Source organism: Pseudorca crassidens, chromosome X, assembly GCF_039906515.1.
Source record: "Pseudorca crassidens isolate mPseCra1 chromosome X, mPseCra1.hap1, whole genome shotgun sequence".
NCBI lineage: Eukaryota > Metazoa > Chordata > Mammalia > Artiodactyla > Delphinidae > Pseudorca > Pseudorca crassidens.
In genome coordinates this window covers 96,692,517-96,713,232 of record NC_090317.1, presented here as the reverse complement: position 1 = coordinate 96,713,232, position 20,716 = coordinate 96,692,517, and the positions used below count along the sequence as shown (strand labels likewise).

The 20,716-nt window shown below is 37.1% G+C and overlaps 2 protein-coding genes across 13 annotated transcripts in view; one reads left to right on the top strand and one right to left on the bottom strand.

Moving 5' to 3' along the window:
* CASK (calcium/calmodulin dependent serine protein kinase) overlaps positions 1-20,716 on the bottom strand; it is a 387,942-nt gene that overhangs the window by 162,542 nt on the left and 204,684 nt on the right. The window lies entirely within an intron of this gene.
* On the top strand, positions 5,945-11,175 carry GPR82 (G protein-coupled receptor 82). Its single transcript, XM_067722997.1, has 2 exons — positions 5,945-6,121; positions 9,434-11,175. The coding sequence occupies exon 2, from the start codon at positions 9,673-9,675 to the stop codon at positions 10,681-10,683; it is 1,011 nt and encodes a 336-aa protein (XP_067579098.1). The 5' UTR covers positions 5,945-6,121; positions 9,434-9,672; the 3' UTR covers positions 10,684-11,175.

The window sequence follows — 20,716 nt, the reverse complement described above, 5'->3', positions numbered from 1 at the left end:
TTTAAAGTTTTTTTCAGCTACTAAGACAAAGAATCACTTTGTTAGAGCTTAAAAAAACTAAACTTTTAAATTGTTCTAAGTTTCTAGCTGGAAAATAGTGCAAGGCGGGCAGCTTATGCTTCAGCCTTTAACAGCAAAAGAGGTTTAACTAGGGCTGGTAATAGATTGCCCTCTGCTGGTCAAAGCGTCGCCAAAGAAATGATTCTCTACAGACATTTTCTGTGTTAAAATGTACTGTGGTTTCTTCTTTCCAATTTTCTCTACCAGATACTTCTGGCGATATGGAACTCCAGAGAACTTATATTTCCTGGCTTCAATATTTAATTTGTAAGTTTATTAAAACAATACACTTTAGGCTGGCTTTTTGATGGAGGAGGAAGAAGAGAGCACATGGTAATATTAGAAACTATACCATATATACAATTTGAGAACTATCTAATAAGACACCAACACTTGTTTAGAGTGATACCTTAAAATGACTACTTCAAGTCTAATATATCTCTGTCAAAACATTATAAAGACGCAACCACCAATATAAGCAATGATTCAGGCAAGGACCATCAATGAATGCTAAAATCCACTGGGTTGAAAGGGGAAAAAATATATTCAGAGAGTCTCAAAATATGACCATCAGATTACTTATCAATTACAGAGGGGAAAAGTACTAGTACAATGGAGAGTTGGCAGCAATTAATAAATTTCCAGATTGAAAAGTGATACATTTTTGGTCACCAGGGACACTGGTCACCTTTATCTAAAACAATAATCCAGATTCTGGTAGTAGCTAAGAATATGGGATCTGAAGTCACACTACCTGGGTTCAAATATAGGCCCTACAATACACCAGTTACATTACCATCAACAAGTCATTTATCCTCTATGGACCTAAACCTTCTCATCTAGAAAATGATAGTAATAATGGTATCCATCTGAGAGATATCTTAACTAAATATCTTAACAATTAAGTGAATATATATAAAAGCACTTCAGTGGTTGTCATTTATTATTATTATAAATTTTCTAAAAGTGGTTCTCAGGAAAGCTTGTTACTTCAATACTTGGGGTTCTTAATAAAAGAAAGTAAATATAGACACTAATAGGTACAGGATGTAAGACCTCAGATACCCAACTCTTCCTCATCTTCCTTTGACATCTCTTTTTTTCCCCTTGAATAAAGATAGTGACATGGAGCAGGAGATTTAACCTCAAGACAATTTTATCTAGAAATCCCAAAGAAGTGATTGGTAATAAAATGTCCAGGAAATGGTCTTGAGAAGAAAGGGGCAGTGGTGAGGTTTCTGGGCACTGATATATGTCGTCTTTTTAACTCCTTAAATCTCATTGCAAGTCATAATCCAAGGTGCATGTATGTGTTTTGTACCTGTGGCAATACAATGGCCTAAATTATTTTTAGAATTCTATAATCAAATGCTTCATTTTCAGAAATTTTAATCTACTTTTGGCTTTTCAAAGAACCTGAAAAAAAAAAAGGTAGGTTCTGAAGCATGATATGAACCAAACTTGACTGACTCAAAGATGCTGAAATTCAAAATCTGACTGTCCTCAAAAATATCTTTGCCTCATCTAATCCAATGCTAAAGTTTCCCTTTCCCTAAACCTACTAATTTCCCATCTGTTTTCCAATTGCCACTTCTGAGGTCATTCCAGTTCTAATGACTGTCACCATGTTTCTATGGTGTGCATTTCTAGAAGAAAATGTCTATCCAGTGCATTCAAGCCGATAGGGAAAGACAAAAGCCAAAGGTGAAGTATAGTGAAACTCTGATTGGCAGGTCCATTTAGTCATTAGAGCTTTCTTACAAAGCTAATCACTTTTCTGTGCTATTATAAATTTACAAACTTTGGACTTTAATTTCTGCTGTTTTTTAATAGTTCTTGAGGAAAATACTCCCATGGTTTGCTGAGAAACCAGCTCGTAGCAGCAAGTAGAGGATCTTCACACCCTGATTAAGGGTGGGACAGCCATGATTATAGCTGCTCGTGGTAGACTGCGAGGGCCTGAGCACAGTGCAACTGGAGACAGAGACAGGGCTGTGGCCAGACACCACATCCTGAAGAGAGCGGGGGTGCTCAGAGAACCTTGAACAAACCACAGCTTTGAGTAACAGGTCTCTGCTTCACTCCTCCTAAAGGTAACTACTGGCTCAGGTGGGTAATGAACTGGATAAAGGCTTCCACTGCACCCCAACCCCAACTCCCCCTTGAAGAAATAATTATCTTTTGAATGTGAAGTTCTAATGTGAACTACATAAGGCACGTCTTCTCTTCCTGCACACCAGCCTCCCAACGCTCTGAACTTCTGATGGGTCAGATAGAGTGCTTAAAAGGCCAACTGTCTCCATTTTAGAAGACACTAGCTTGGGTAGCCCCAAATAACTGTCTAGTTGAAGCACAATGATTCAGGTATGACTGAGCTGTCCTGTGTCTTCTGGGTTCTGGCTCTGAGGCAAGTTGAAAAGGGACCCTATCCTAACCCCAGTAATCCGTCAGGAAAGCTCTCATGCACCCCTGCTGAATACAGCTCACCATGGATTGTCAAAGTAAATTATAGCATGCCCACCCTTTGAACCTCAAACATCTCAAAAGCAGGAAACTTCGTACAAGGCAGGACTTACACTCTGGGGAACTACTCTAACACCTCAAGGAGTAAATCATAAGGGTCTGAGCAGAACACTTAGGAAGCCAGTATTTGGCAATGATATAGGAAGTAATTAGAATGGTTAGGCAAGAGCATTTAGACCCGGAAACAGAAGCAGAACTTTGAAGAGGAGAAGCATGGGAAAGATGAATGAGAACCAAAGAAAACTGTAGGTGACCTAAATGAGAAATGTCCAAGGGGCCACTTTTACACAGAACTTGCAATTCTTGAAATTTCTGCCTGACAAGTTGTATTTCTGTTAATTTTGTATTCTCTGACATTTACACCTTTTACCAATTGCAATAATACTTCCCAGTATGTTAGGAAAATATAAATAAAAATTTCCTTATATTTCAATTAGGGAACTCAAAATCACTTAAATCATAAAGAATTTATACTGATATTGATGGGATAAAAATTAGCTTACTGAAATCCAAAGTTTTCAAAGAAAGAAAAAAATTGGGCTTGATTTCTTCCAGTCAATTCTGCTACTTAGAGTCTAGAAACCCTGTCTGAAATTAAAAGTATTCAAAACTTGATTCCAGTTTACTTACCATAAGGTACCCTTATCGACTCTAGAGAAAAACCAGTAATTTCTGCTAAGGTAGAGGGTGAGGTTGAAAAAAAACCAAACATGTGCCTTGAAGTTAATTTACTAGTTGTGTCACCTTGGGCATGCTATTTAACATCTTTGAGACTCAATTTCCTCATGTGTAAAACGGGGCTACCACCACCCATCGCTAGGGCTCTTATTATATGTAAAATGTTCTGCCTGGTACTGGCACAGGATTGTTGCTCACCATGCATTCTCTTCTCTTTCCTTTCGGTTCCTTTGGACTCTAAGATCCACTCTGATTTAGTTTTCTCCCTTTCTAACTCATAGAGCACTTAAAGTCTGTACCACACATCACATATTAATCTGAATCTTGGCTTGCTTCTGGAACCACTCTTGAATTTCCAGAGACCCTAAATTAGCTTGTGGTTGATATCCTTCTGTGACTTCCACATGCCACTAGAAACACAGTAGGAACTCCAATAAATATTTGTGAATTGCACTGTTTAAGAAAAATACAGGGCTTCCCTGGTGGCGCAGTGGTTGAGAGTCCGCCTGCCGATGCAGGGGACACGGGTTCGTGCCCCGGTCTGGGAAGATCCCACATGCTGCACAGCAGCTGGGCCCGTGAGCCATGGCCACCAAGCCTGCGCGTCCGGAGCCTGTGCTCCGCAACGGGAGAGGCCACAATAGTGAGAGGCCCGTGTACCACAAAAAAAAAAAAAAAAAAGAAAAGAAAACTACAGAGCACTAAAAACAAATCAAAATAGAGGAAGAAATGGCGAACATTACACCTATCCAGGCATTCTTGCCCGATAAATTATCAGTCATCTGACCATCGTTTTAAGCAGTACTTCTGACTCTTCTTTGGTTCAATGGTTGAGTGACATCTGTGGTAGCCAGCTTCCAAGATGGCTCCCAAAGACCATCACCTCCTGATATTTATCCCTCCCACACTGAATCACTGATGGCTTTGGGTGACCAACAGAATACTGCAGAAGTGACAGTGTTGACTTTAGAGGCTAGATCAAAAACAGGCATTGCAACTATGGCCTTGTTCTCTTTAATTACTTGCTCTGTGAGGACAGATGGCTGCATGACCTTGGGCAACTTATGCAACTTTTCTGAGGTTCACTTTTCCTCACCTTTAAAATGAAGATATTTATTTCATAGTATTTAACAGGGTATTGTGAAGACTGAATAAGACATGCATATAAAGCACGTAACAGGATGCCTGGCACATAATAGGCTTTCATTAAATGTGGCTAATACTGGTGTGGTGGTGGAGTGGTGGTGGTAGAAACTGCAGTAGCAGCAACTGATTGGCTGTGAGATGTGAAGGAAAGAGAGGAATCAAGGATGATTCCTAGGTTTTTGGCTTGAATAACTGAAGAAGTGATGGTGTCATCTACTGACTTCGGGGACAATAGAAGATAAGTTGTGGAGAGTAAGGACATTCTTTTTTCTTGGACCCAAGGTACTTATTAAGCCTCAAACAGGTAATACTAAAATTATCTTTCAATCACTTATAAACAGGATTCCTTTTCCATTCTTCCTTCTCTAAATTATTTTGAAGTGTTTTTTTGTTCTAAATAATTCCTTCCTGGAACATGAAAAATTGTTGAAGTAAAAATGATAGGAATTCCAGAGGTCAAATTACTCTGCAGTCAATGGCCATGTACCCCTGGATGAACCACTGTTCTTAATTAAATGATGGCAAGCACTGCAAATGCAAAGATGAATAACAGCAGAACAAAATCCAGACACTCAGGTAGTCCTCACTTTTGTTTTACAGAGAAGTATTAGCAAACATTAGGAAGGATATATGCAATCAACAAGAAATAAGATAAGCATCAGGGGTTATGAGAATTGGCAAGGTACGTTTCTTAATTTTAAATGAAGATGTACTGATAACTAAAGTGCTTGAGCTTGATGAAATTAGATTTCTGTTCCCACTCTCAGACTCCCACTGGTTTAACTACCCAAGGAAGGGTAATGTGTGATGCAGGTCTGGCTCCTCAGCTGTACACACTTAGCTTTCATTTAGTTAATAGTTCATAGACTGATTAAACAATACTATACATAAAATTGGTTTCACAATTCTTTATATTGTAATGTAACTATTGATTTTATTTGAGGCATATTTGGTCTTCGGATTCTGGCGCTTTCCAGGATTCCCCAAATTCATTATGAAATACTCCAAACAATGTACTACTTTGAATCTGAATCGAGGCAGCACAGGACAATTTGAAGTAGAATAAGTTAGTTCATTAGTTAACCAAGATGAGACCCAAACCCCTGAATGCACTGCTCTGGGCCTCACTTCTTTATCCCCCAGCTCTATGATATTTGATTCCAGTAACCTGCTAAAGTAAGAAAACTTTGCATTTAGTTTCTCTTTATTTGTGATAAAGTTGAATTGCAAATAAGCCATCCACAACGATTTTACAGACAGGTTTGTACCAATATTTTACTGGGTTACTATGGAGTGGTTCCCTCTACCACTGTATTGTACAAAACTAACTAGTCGTGGGGATTAAACCTTTGAACTTAACTTCTGCCAAGCATGCTAATGAAGTTAAATGAGGTGTACCGGTTCATGAAATAATCAAAAGGAAGCACAGTATATATACTGTCCACTAATTTCCTCCCACTATAGAAATAGAGAAATGAGTTTGGTTTTTTTTTTGAGAAGGTAGTTGCTACATTTACCGTTAACTACTGAATTTCTTCAATACTCTGTTTAATTTCCTTTTCTTCCCACTGCAGTTCGTGTCATGCAAGAATCTATTCACGCTGACTAAAACTGAAAGATAATGGAAGAGTGATGATCAGAGAATTTAAAATCTGAAATTTAGCATCACCACCCTGAACAACAGAGCCTTGGTTGGCATAAACTACTCATACAGGTAAGACTGATCACTTTTAATTTAAAAGTTAACTCTATAAAAACTCTAACAGGACTAAACTTTAAGTTTTGAAAGCTGATCATTAAGAAAGGTCAGCATATTAATTATGTAGATAATCGTTAGTAATTGAAGTTAGAATTGTAGACTTCTTTCATTTGTCAAATTAGCAGAGGCACAATGTGTTACAGGAGTGATTCAAGACAAGACAATCTGCTGAGAGGAATGCAGTCTTGTACACATTTTCTAGAGAGCAATCCTGTATATATAATGTGATTGTTATTTGAGCTTTTAAGCTTTAGAGTATTTTCTAAATTTTAGAAAATAATTATCTAGCAGTTTTATAATCAAACTTTACTTTTAAAGGAGAGGTACACAGTAGATACAAATTTGATGTTTGGGAAGCTAAAGATGGTCAACTAGTTGTCATTTGTTATAGTGAAGGTTCCTATAGAGTTTCGATGTCATCTGTCTGATAAAGCTAGCCTCTGTGAAAGTCTTTTTACCCCTCTTCTGTTCTGAAGCATTTGCTAGTAGAAAAGCAAGGCAATGGTAATGAATAATATGAGATAACAGATGCTCTATGTGGTGGTCTAGTTTTAAAAAAAAAAAAGGAATACTATCCATTAATACAGAAGCACCACCTTTATAGATTTTAGTACATAATGCATTATCTACACAAGGCAGCGGCTAGTGTTTTTAACATCATCATAAAAGGAAGCTCCATTCCTTATGTAATATAAAAATTTACTTTGATCATATAATTTTTTCTTAAGAAATAAACTGGCTAATTTCACTCTCTGACTGATTTTTTTTAAACATCTTTATTGGAGTATAATTGCTTTACATTGCTGTGTTAGTTTCTGCTGTATAACAAAGTGAATCAGCTATATGTACACATATATCCCCATACCTCCTCCCTCTTGCATCTCCCTCCCATCCTCCCTATCCCCCCCACTAGGTGGACACAAAGCACTGAGCTGATCTCCCTGTGCTATTCGGCTGCTTCCCACTAGCTATCTATTTTACATTTGGTAGTGTATATATGTCCATGCCACTCTCTCACTGCATCCCTGATTGCTCTTTTCATGGGCAAGGTTAGTCCATTAATATTTATTTTGATGATTTCTATAATCTTGCTTTTTAAAAATATTTATTCCATATTTTAATTGATTTTTTTCTTCATTTTTGTTCCATCCCCCCACCCCCCAGTAAATTAGAATTTCAGCACTCTATTTCTAATTTTTAGGTGGTTACCTTGAAATTTTGTCATGCATGTTTAACTCGACATATACTAAAGTGAAACAGTATGTTAATCCCACTCCCAAAGAATACAAAGGCACTGGAACATCAAGTTAGATCCCACTCTTGACTTGCGTATTATTCTTGTCCAGCACTTTCGTTCTGTCCTGTTTTAAATCCACAAATTTGAAATTACTCTTAAAATACATGACTATTTTGGTTTGGATTTACATAAATGTTTACGATTTTATTTGCTCATCATTCCTTTTTGCATTGCAGACCATCCTTTGGGGAGCATTTTTCTTTCTTCCTAAACTACATCCTTTAAAGTTCCTTTAGTGATAGTCTCTTGTTGATAAGTTCCCTCAGGTGGTGTTTATCTGTAAATATTTCATTTCAGCCTCAATCTTTTTTTTTAACATCTTTATTGGAGTATAATTGCTTTATAATGTTGTGTTAGTTTCTTCTGTATAACAAAATGAATCAGCTATATGTATACATATATCCCCATATCCCCTCCCTCTTGCGTCTCCCTCCCACCCTCCCTATCCCACCCCTCTAGGTGGTCACAAAGCACGGAGCTGATCTCCCCATGCGATGCAGCTACTTCCCACTAGCTATCTATTTTTACATTTGGTAGTATATATATGTCAATGCTACTCCCTCACTTCGTCCCAGCTTAACCCTCCCCCTCCCCGTGTCCTCAAGTCCATTCTCTACCTCTGCGTCTTTATTCCTGTCCTGCCCCTAGGTTCTTCAGAACCATTTTTTTTAATCTGACTGATTTTTAAATCAATTCCAATTTGCCAGGTTGTACTGGATTCAGATACAAACTCACTCTGAAGCATATGGACCGTTTTCTAAATAAAAATTGCAAAGCAACAGAATAAAATGATAAAGACACTGGTAGACATTAAGGGTCTTAGTACTTGAACCTAGGGATACTCAAGCTTTCAAGCCTTTGGGTGAAGATTGGTTTAAAAAGTTATTTCAAAATTATAATGGTATATTTTGGGGAAAATCCCTATTTCTATAATCTAAGATGCAGAAAATATAATCATGATTCTGAAGAGGGGTAGAGAGTAAAATATTCCTGAGGGGCTGGGGGCATATAAGAATCTCAGAAGGCGGTGGGTAGTAAAAAGTTTTGTGTTTATCAAAAGAGAGAATGAGAAGAAAAAGATTGAGAATCCCTATTCTAGATTATAAAAGAGTGGAGAATGTGGTACTTAGAAAGGTATGGTGAAAAATACAGAGAAATGAAGCACATTCTGAATAGAGCTCATGATTTTTATTTGACCAGAATCAAAAAAGTTTTCTTACTTCCACCTGAAAGAAGTAAAGGCATGAGAAAAATAAGAATGAAAAGGAGTCTATATTTGTACCTTTTGAAGCAAGAAATATTTAAAAATAAGACATTAAAAAAGCAAAATCACACCTGCATTTATACTGTGATTAAAATATCTTCTAAAAAAAACTTCTCTGAAAAACCAAGATACTAAATTACACACAAAGACACATGAGGGTGCTCTAACCAACAAGCAGTAGCAACTACAGTTCTGACACAGAATCTTAAACTAGATTTTTATTGAAGTATGATAGATTATCATTAAATATTTGAAACAAGAAATTACTGATGCCATTTGGTAAAGACCCTGGGATTCTGGTGTCCATCCTTGGTCACTACACTTTCCTTCTGTTCAATTCAGGATCTTGCCTGAGTGTTTATGTAGAATTAAGTTTACTTCTGAAATATGAAAAGTGACTTTTCTAATAGTATTAGATTATAGAGAAGTTCTTTAGCCGTGAAAAGACACCATTTTGAAAAGTATTTATGTACAATTAACGTGGTAATTAAAAATCGGTCTTCTATTAACATGGCCACAAAATACTTTTGCAACACTTTCCTTTGGCTAGTATGTGCCTTAAAATTGTTTAAATTACCTTTCTAGGCTAAAAATAAGTTGTCATTTACAAATTGCCTTAAAATCTAATATAAGAATTATAAATTTCTCTAGTATAAAATAATAAATCTCAGGCACTTAACTATTTCTATCAAATTTTGTTTTTTAGACAAAGGCACCATCCACAATAATCAACTTTCTTTTATTTCAATTGGACAATCGTGATTAGAAAAGGTGAGACGGCATCTATACTTTCCCTTTTCATCCAATATATTTATGTTACTATTTTATTTATCCAATGCTTTATAAAAAAAACTATTTAGCTGAAATACCATCTATAATTTTAATACTAAATATCTGCAATTCTGTTCTAGTTCCTGTGGCAAAATTCAAGGAAATCTGATATAAATGAGTAACAACTCAACATGTATTCAACCATCCATGATCTCTTCCATGGCTTTACCGATCATTTATACCTTCCTTTGTATCATTGGTCTCTTTGGAAATTCTCTCTCTCAGTGGGTATTTTTAACAAAAATAGCTAAGAAAACACCAACGCACATCTACCTAGCACATCTTGTGACTGCAAACTTGCTTGTGTGCAGTGCCATGCCTTTCATGGGTGTCTATTTCCTGAAAGGTTTTCAATGGGAATATCAATCTGCGAAATGCAGGGTGGTCAATTTTTTGGGAACTCTATCCATGCATGTAAGTATGTTTGTCAGCCTCTTAATTTTAAGTTGGATTGCCATAAGCCGCTATGCTACCTTAATGAAAAAGGATTCCACACAAGAGACCACTTCGTGGTACGAGAAAATATTTTATGGCCAGTTACTGAAAAAATTTCGCCAGCCCAACTTTGCTAGAAAACTATGTGTTTACATATGGGTAGTTGCTCTAGGCATAATTATTCCAATTATCATATACTACTCAGTTGTGGAGGCCACAGAAGGAGAAGAGACGCTGTGCTACAATCCGCAGATGGAACTAGGAGCCATGATCTCTCAGACTGCAGGCCTCATTGGAACCACATTTATTGGATTTTCATTTTTAGTCGTACTAACATCATATTACTCTTTTGTCAATCATCTGAGAAAAATAAGGACCTGTACATCCATTACAGAGAAAGATTTGACTTATAGCTCTGTGAAAAGGCACCTTTTGGTCATCCAGATTCTACTAATAGTTTGCTTCCTTCCATATAGCATTTTTAAACCCATTTTTTTTGTTCTACACCAAGGAGCGGACTGTCAGCAATTGAATTATTTAATTGAGATAAAAAACATCCTCACCTGTCTTGCATCAGCCAGAAGTAGCACAGACCCCATTATATTTCTTTTTTTAGATAAAACATTCAAGAAGACACTATATGATCTCTTTACAAAATCTGAGTCACCACATATACAATCCTCTGGTTGATTTCTGAATGGAAAACACCACCAAACAGAAAAGTGTTCATATGAGTCTATTAGGGACCCTAAATTACATGATTAACAGGTCATAGCTTGGTTGATAATAGGCACCAAGAAAATCTCTTTGGTTTTTAAAAATAAACAAACAAGCAAATATAAAACTCACTTTACGGTTCTACTTATAGTGAAAGTTGAGATGGCAGAGAGTTAAGAGGCAAAAGTCAAACATATTGAAAGGATCCCACTGCATATAAAACCAACAGACCATTTTCTGTTTAAACTCAACCATGGATGCTTCTATTCAAAACACAATACGTCACAACTATAGGATAAAGAAGCAAATGGTTTATGACTTTTCTACTTTTTGGGAGTTAGAATACAAGGGTCCATCTATGGGTAATGTCTTGTTGGTAGCTTTAAAAATGAGTAAAAGAAAAAAGTGAATAAGGAATTTCCTCATTTAAGTCCTATCTGAATGTATGAATAATGTACTACAAAAATCCAAGGTTTTATTTCATGAACACATTATTTATTTGGTGTTATCTGGTTCATGATCCTGGGAGAAGCAACATTCATTGATTCCAGTATTTATTAAGTAGATGTTATTTATAAATATGCTTAAATATTTGGATTAGACTTTGTCAAAATAAAAATGAATATAATGTCATTACATGCTGATCTTCATCACGTTTTGTATATTTTCCTCTGTTTTCAATATAAATAATGTTATTAATGACAAACAGTACCTAGCATGTAAATATGTTTAATTAATTTCTGTGAAATAAATGAATGAATGATAGGCAGTATAATAGTATCGTCGCTGCAAGACTGGTCTCTGGAGTTAGAGTCCCTAGATTCAATACTAGTTCCACCTCTTATTTAGCTGGACAATCTTAGGCAAATCACCCACTTTAAGTGTTAAGTTCTTCATTTGTAGAATGAAAAAATACTATGTAATTCATAAGTACTATGATTAAACCAGATGATTTTACTATTATGAGTAGCTATCCTTTACTAAGTACTTGCTATTGTTCCAGGCACTCTGCTTACATGTATTATTTGAATCATCACAACCCTAATGTATGCCAATTTACTGATGAAAAAACTGAAGTGCATAGTTAAATAAGTCACCCAAATTTTCTCCAATATCTAAGTAAATATTTAAAGGGTAAGCCTTTCTGAATGGTCATTTCTTTCTTCCATGCAATCTTGTCACAGTAAGACAAATGATGATGGGTATATTCTGTATTATATATATTATAATTTAAAATAAAAAAGAATGTGTGCTTTATCTTCCTAAAGAGATCATAAGCACCTTTGGAGCTTTAGTCTCTTTTCTATTTCTACTCCTATGGTACTTGCATTCTCTCTGCTCAGATAAGAACCAAACATAAACAGCTGAATAAAACTGAAGTTGAATAAACCTTAACTGTAACCTGCTACTTCGTTAGAGACTGCTTAAAGACTCATTTATTCTCTACATGGTAATTTCTTCAGTGCTCAAAAAGTTTCAAGTTCACATGGCACTTCTAAGCCTTTAACCTCATAGCATGTTTCGTTCTAGAATTTAAAATATAGAAACAATTCACTATACAGATTCCCCAAGAGCCATGTGCTCAAAATCACTAGAGGTTTTCCCAACAAATCTGTGCAATTTTCATTAAAAAAGAATAGAAAACAGTAAATATTTTTTCTCCTTTTTTACTTCAATGTTTAACTGAGAGAAGAAAATGTTCAGAGAAACATCAGAAAAAACACATGCTGGCTTCAAATATTTACAGTATACAACTATTCTTTTATAGTAGCAATCTTATTTCTGTCCTATTATTTTTAATTTGCAGAGATGAACGAAGACCTGGGAACTCCAGGTGACTCCCTAAGTGCTGGCTGTAAACAGGGGTGTCCAATCTAGTAATTTCATAGACATGAGAATCACATAATAACTCAACGTCGACCAGGAGACTTCCCAAGACATCCAGCTTTCTCCACAGTTAGAGCAATACTTTTATTCTTACATAAATTTTAAAACCAGAACTCATTAGACTAAGAGGAATTGAGAAGATGATCAATAGTTTTCATTTAACATAAGCAGTACTGTATTAAATCTCACTGTACTTGGGAGTTCTAAAGATATATGTAACTTGTAAAAAGCATTACTAAAAAAACCACTTTATATCACCACTATTTAAATAAAAGATAAAAGATATTACACCAAAGTAGAGCTTCCTACATTTAAAAAAGGCAGGAAAAAAGATATGCAATTTCTCAAGTTACTCATTCTGATAGACAACTTCTGTTTTAATTCTCTGTACTGAGCGTATTAATCACCACGTTTATCTTTATACCATAGATGCTTTCGTGAATAGGTGATTGTAAATTATGTTGAATTTTTTTGTGTAATTGAAGTACTGCCTATTTAATGTCATGGCAAATACTTTACATAAGGTATCCCTTTCTAAATTTACCCTAACTTTAAAGTGTGAGTTTCAGAAAAACAATGTTTTTAATGTGTCCGTGAGTTATAGTCAAACACAATTTCAGAAACCTCAAATTTTGACTTAAAGATCAACAAGATTATATCTTAACAGGCATGATAAATGTTTCTTTCCCCCTTTATCCTTTCATATATACACTCCCATCAAGGCAACTTGCAAACTATTAATCAGGAATATGTACCATTAAGACTAGACCAGCAAAATTAAGGATGTACTACTCAACCTGAAAGTGAGTTTCTATTCTGTGAGTAGAAGAGGAAGATGTTGAAGAAGGAAAAAATTTTCCTCTACCCCTGTAGGTTCTCCTGGCTGGTCTAAGAGTTAAATTGACATGAGACAGATTAACAGGAGAAAAAACAAATTAAATTATGTACCTATGGGGGTTCCATAGGAATATGAGGCCCAAGGACAATCTGGGCAATTGGAACTTATATGCCATCTGAGAGAGGAGAAGGAGGTAGGGGTTTGGGACTTCAAAGGGGAGGAAGGCAACTCACATGGAGATAGAAAAACAAATGTTTGGTAAACAAGTGCTTGCTACTCCATGCAAAGACAATGGAACACAGAGAGGACTTTGGTGTCCCCAGCCTGCTCAGCTCCCCCACCATACCAGCTCATATTCTTTGCAGACATCTCTGGTGACAGTACTCTTCCTAGACCAGGCCCTTTAAATTCCTTCAGGCGCTTAAGGAGGAGGTAAAAAGAAAAATTTCCTGAATCTTTCGTTTCTTAAAAACAACCAGCGCCAAATAGTCTTCAAGCCAAAGAGATACATTTTGGGGGTGGCCAGTTTTGTTCCCCTACAATGTCAACCCTGTTCTGATTTGGTAAGGATGACTGCAGCCCACCCCTGGCTTTGCAGTCTGCAGGGTGGAAAGTTGTTATGAACAAATGTGTGAAGACAGGTTGAAAGGAAATCTTGCTTGGCAAACCACAAAGGGAGCACAGAGGGACACTGGTAATTTGCTAAGCATTTCAATCCTGCAGCCCAATGCCATGAACCTTCTCTGACTGCCCCCAAATTCAAAGTGAGTTGATATCAGTGTCAAGAGTTACTACAGCTAGAAAGGTTTTATACCTGACAGCACAAATGCTCTGGCTGTATCATACATGCTTGCTACCGTTGGCTAAAAAGGAAAGGAGCAGTGAAAGGATTCACATCTGTTAAGCAAAAGAAACAGTCATTCTTTTCTTTTCAAATCAAGGAGTTGATTTTTTTTGAACGGGGGTGGGTGGAAAAAGAGAAGCAAAATCATCTTAAATTTATCTTGTATTTCTAAGCATTAAAACCCCACTTTCAAGCTGAACATGTACATTATGCTCACAACAACCTTACGAAAGTAACGCAGAAGGTAAGCCTGTGTGCTTATTATAATAAAGAACAGAATAAGTAAGTTTTCATTTTAAGGAGAATTTCAATATTTTATATAAACATGAGGGACTCTTGGGAGTTGTGGTAAGAGATGTAAAAGAAATGTCAAGAGCAATAGAGGAAGAAATACCGTAAGAAATCCACAATGCTATGGCAGCTAGCGTGATCTGATGAACACCCATTTATAATGAAGTCTGGCCCTAAGCTGGTGAAAGGAGAACTGATACCATAAGGGGACCAGAGAGCAGCCAGGCGTGTTCACGGGTTAGCAAGGAAAACCATTTAAAGGAAGCACACACAGAAATGCTTGGGCGGAGGCTCCTGGCTGAGCGGCTGTGAGACTGGGGTTTTGCAGTTCTGAGAACTAAAAACGGAGCCCCCAAACCTCCTGGGCACAGGCCCTATTCAGAATAGAAAGTGACTGTGTGTACAGCAGTTTGCTCTCAAAGAAGCTGCTTAACTTCAACTTCGTTTATTAAAACAGTACATCAGTAGGTCAGAGCCACAGAAAGGTCTACGGCTTGCTTGTCTCTCCACGCCCAGGTGATGCTTTGTGAGGCTGTCTCTGGGAGTCAGGAGAGACAAGAAAATTTCAACTTTCACTGCTTAACAGAGCAAGTGAAGGCAGGCAAGGAGCCAGGAGTTGCATTTACCTTGAAAACTGTTCTATTTCTTTCTAAAGTACTTCTAATTTAGGGGTGAGAGGAAGAAAACACTGAAACATAATGAAAGTTACCACATCCTTTCATAAGAAAAAAAGGAATAAAATACATGCCTTAATTAATGCCTGTAGGGAGTCAAAACATGAGAAATATGCCATTATGACAGTGGGTCTCAACTGGGGGTGATTTTTGTGCCCCAGGGGACATTTGACAATGTCTGGAGGCATTTTTGAGTGTCACAATTGGGGGGAAATGCTACTGGCATGTAGTGGGTAGAGGCTGGGTAGAGGCAACAACAACACAGGACAGCCTCCCACAACAAAGTGCCTGGCCCCAAATGTGCATGGTTGTTGGGAGATGCTGTACTATGATGACACACCTTCTCAAATGTCAAAGGATTATATAGTTATTTTTTACACAATTTCATGTGAAACTGCTTCTCGAAAGCGAGCAGTTTCCACTACAGGTCACATGGCACCATATACTCAAATCTAACCTGATATAACCAAACATTTTTAGACTCAGGTATTATGATTTCAAAAAGAAATGCATACCAAGTAAAGAAAAAAGTATTATTAATATAATGTTAGGACCTTTGGGAAACCCAATGCTTTTGGATCAATATCAAGAACTTGGGGTGGGGGGGAGGTGAAGGAGGGAGGGAAGGAGAGAGAGAGAGAACCAGAACCAGGGAGAAAATGAGAATATTCTTGGCTAGCTGAAACAGATGATTAAATAATCTAAATATTTCTCAAAGGAATGGAACGCTCCAATGGTCTTCTATTTTCTTTACTAAGTATAAGGGAAGAAAATTTTGACAAAAACTACAGAAACCAAAATCTACATACAGAAGAAATCTATTCAGACAAGTCACTGAATATACAATATCTGAATGTGAAGAAAAGCTACTAGGCTGCAAAATTAGTTGTTTTAGCAAAAACAGTAACAACACATCAAGTGAAATTTTAAATTATTAGCCATGTGAAATGTATTGTTATTAAAGATCACTACATTGGAAAACCCCTATAATAAGGCCCTGAATGAAACTACTTTGGGTTACCTAAATTACTGAAATTATATTAGTAAATCCTGTTGACACAACCTTCAAATATATCTGGAAATCTACTTTTTTTACCACCTCCTTGCTACCACTCTGGTCCTGCCAGGCAGGAGCATCTCCTGTTTCCCAAGTTCCACCCTTGAGCCCCTATTCAATGTATTACCAACAAAGCAACGTAGTCCTGTTACCGTGGAAAGTCAGATCATAGTCCATCTTTGTTCAGAACTCTCTGGTGAATCCTCATTTCTGTCAGAGTATAAGTCAAAGTCCCTCCTCTCCTTTCCTCTCTAACCTCATCTACTATCCACTCTCCCCTTTGCTCACTGCGCCTCAGCCATACTGGCCTCCTTGCTCTTGCTCAAAAGGGCACTTATGCTCCTGCCTTAGTGCCTTTACACTGGCTGTTCTTTTACCCAGAACCCTCCTCCTTCGATGTCAGTTAGTGCACTCTCTCTCTCTCCTTCGAGTCCTTGCCAGAGGTCAGGTTCTCAATGTGGTCTGCTTGATCACCCTATTTAGAATTGCAACCCCTTCTCCAGCAGTCCCTACCTACCCCTTTGGCTGCTCTCTTTTTTTCTGTAGTTCTTTTCACCTTCTAACCTACTACACAGTTGACTTCCTTATGCTCAGTGATCAGTGTCTGTCTTCCTGAACTAGAAAGTCAGCTCCACTGGGGCAGTGATTTTGTCTGTTTTGTTCATTGATGTAGCTCCGGTTCCTAGAATAGTGCCTGACACATAGTAGGCACTCGATACAAATTTTTGGATGCACGTCTTAAGAAAAATACACCCGAGTTCAAATTTACCAATTAGCTAAATGTGAGTATTACATTTACCCATGCGAAATGTATAGATTTCAGGTACTGAAATATAAAGAATATCAACAATAATGTGTGCTCTGTGTTGAAAGTCTGCTTCCCAACTCAACAATGGTGCCTTTTCTGGTGGTTTCTTCTTATTAACTTGCAGTTTCAGAATCACTTCTCTCTTCCCTTCCTTAGAATGTTTCTGGATGCTTCCTCAAAATTATCTGGCATGTGCTTTAGACACAATAAACAAATTTATTAAAATCCAATACAAAACTAACTTTGAGCCTTTGCACACACTATCCTGTTGCTTGAAACATCCTCTCATCCCAGTGTAACTCCGCCATGACTCAAGACTAGGCTCAAATGTAACTTCCTCCATGACGTTTCTCTGACTCTGTCTTTTAATTATATTTACCATCCCGTACCTTGGACGATAATTATTTGTTTTGTCTATCTGTGAAGATGGCCACAAACAAGTTCTCCTATTCTTGTGCACATAGGTTGCTCCTCCAACTAAAAGGTGCAACTTATTTTTCCTCCTCTTGAATCCAGGCTACTCTTGTGACATTTTGACTAACAGAATGCAGAGGACAGGACACAGTGCCAATTCCAGGTCGAGGCTTCAAGAGGCCTGGTAACTTCCATTTTTGCTCCTTTGGTGCCATGAGACACTGTCCTGCTAGAAAAATGGGCCATGAAGGGGGGAGAAAGACAAAGAGAGAAATGTTCTGAATGAGAGACTATGAAGAGGGCCTAGCCAGCTTCCAGCTGTTCTGTTCACTTCTGCTGAGATGCCAGAAAAGTGAGTGAAGCCTTTGTGGATACTAACCATGCCGCCTTAGCCAACAGCCTGTGAAACAGAATCAGGCAGTCCCCATCAAGCTCTGCTCAACTGCAGAACTGAGAGCAAATAAATGGCGCTTGTTGTTGCAAGTCACTGTGTGTTATTCCGTAGTTGCTGGTAACAGATACACTATCTCATCTCTCTACTGAGACCATAATAATGCCTTTAGGGCTCTAAGCACAGTATACTGCATGAAGTAGGCACTCGGATATTTGTTGAATAAATCAATCGAAGGTAAGTTAGAAGGTGAAGCACAGCATTCAAACATAACTACTTTGGGATTTTATTTGGTTTTGGATTGTCATTATATCAAATACCATGGCTAATCAAAAAGCTGACTATATTATTGAAAGTATTACAGTAGAGTACGCTGTCAATCATTTATCATATGATATTGATATAATTACCTTTCAAGAACAGAATTCAAAATAAAATTGCTTCTTACAACTTAATAACAAAAACCCAATCTGATTAAAAAATGGGCAGAGGATCTGAATAGACATTTTTCCAAAGACAGACAGATAGTACATGTACATGAAAAGATGTTCAACATTACTAATCATCAGGGAAATTCAAATCAAAACCACAATGAGATGTCACCTCACACCTGTTAGAATGGCTATCATCAAAAAGATAAGAAATAATAAGTGTTGGTGAGGATGTAGGAAAAAAGGGAACCCTCATATACCATTGGTGGAAATGTAAATTGGTGTGGCCACTCTGGAAAACAGTATGGAGTTTCCTCAAAAAAACTAAAAGCAGAACTACCATATGATCGAGCAGTTCTACTTCTGAGTATTTATCTGAAGAAAACAAAAACACTAATTTGAAAACGCTAAAAGAAAAAACACTATGTGTACCTCCCACATCACTGCAGCATTATTTACAATAGCCAAGATATGGAAACAACCTAAGTGTCCATTGATGGATGAATGAACAAAGAAGATGTAGTGTGTACACACACACACACACACACACACACACACACACACATATACACATACATACACAGTGGAATACTACTCAGTCATAAAAAAGAACAAACTCTTGCCCTTATGACAATGTGGATGGACCTTGAGGGTATTATGTTAAGTGAATTAGTCAGATACAGATAAATACCCTATGATTTCACTTACACGCCGAATCTAAAAATCAGAACAAATGAACAAACAAAACAAAACTCAGAGACAGAGAAACCAGAATGGTGGCTGCCAGAGGTGAAGGGGGTTGGGTGGACAAAATGGGTGAAGCAGGTAAGAGGTACAAACTTCCAGCCATAAAATAAACAAGTCAGGGGGATGTAATGTACAGCCTGGTGACTAGTCAATAATATTATATTGCACATTTTGTAACTTTGTATGGTGACAGAGAGTAACTAGACTTACTGTGGTGATCATTTCACAGTGTACACATATATCAAGTCATTATGCTGTATACCTGAAACTAATATAATGTTAAACGTTAATTATATCTCAATTTTAAAAATTTGCCTCTTGAGCAGAAGTGTTTTTAACACAATGCTACTCTATGAACTAAGAATCTGTTTTACACATTTTAAGTTTTCAAATTGTCTTTTTTTTTTTTGGCCATGCCGGATGACATGTGGGATCCCAGTTTCCCAACCAGGGATCAAACCCACGCCCTCTGCAGTGGAAGCACGGAGTCTCAAACACTGGACCACGAGGGAAGTCCCTCAAATTGTCATTTTTGTCATTATATATAAGGAGATATACTTCACTCTGTATACATGCATTTTCTTACATTAATTAAGCGCAAAAGAATGACACAGCACGTTGCTATCATTGACCATTCCCTCCCCCCTTTATCTTTCTACACTTCTTATTCTCTTTGTTTGCATAACTGAAGAATATTTCCTTATAAAAGTGCTATGTATCCATTGGGCTGTTAATGTTGAGTGGCAATAATAATATCATTTTCCTATCACCACATTTGAAAAGAATAAGACATTTTACAACTAATTTACACTAATGTGTATTCTGTGCATTTCTCCAATTATTTTTCATTGCTATTATAACATTCTACCAGATTGATCTGGAATTGCTCATGCTTTCCCTCAGCTTTTAACCACAAGAATTTCAGTTAAAATTTCCCAAACGTTATAGAAAATTTAACTAAATTCTACTTAATTTTCTTAACCATTAAAATACATTAAAGGAGCCAGGCCTTTGATAATACATCTTGAGGGAAGGAGAGCGCCATATCTGTGGATGTTGCGGGTTAGAGAGAGGCCAGTGACAAAACAGGAGCACGTGAAAGTAGACAACAGGGCCAGAGAGACCACAGGGGCTCTTAGTGACTCGAGGCCTTGAAAGGGGGTAGGCATCAGGAGGAAGGCCCATGGCTTCCTTTCTTGCATGCCTCCATGTCCTACCTGACACCTTATAAGCCAGGGACTGACAGTTCTCATAAACTTGATACTGGGATTAAACAGGCATAAAGATTGAATAATGGTAATATTCATATTCCTAAGGGTACAAACTATATTGCATTTATAATTACTATTTCAGACTATTTTTAAAAACTCTGCAAAGAAAATAAAATGCTGACTATTCTACATTGCAACATTAAGAAAATATAAGTGTGTGATGAACTTTTACTATATAAACCAAATTCTAATTTCCCCCCAATTAACTTAGTATAGGATATTGTTTGGTTCTTCCTATTTGTTGGATTTTCACACTTCTCTCTTACACACATAATGGCGAAGGAGGAATAACAGAATTTTAGAATGTGTGTACATTTTAATAAAAATAAGGAAATTGAAATGATAAAAAAGTG

Coding starts and splice junctions, on each gene's coding strand:
- GPR82 (XM_067722997.1), top strand. CDS start 9,673: ATGAGTAACAACTCAACATGTATTCAACCATCCATGATCTCTTCCATG.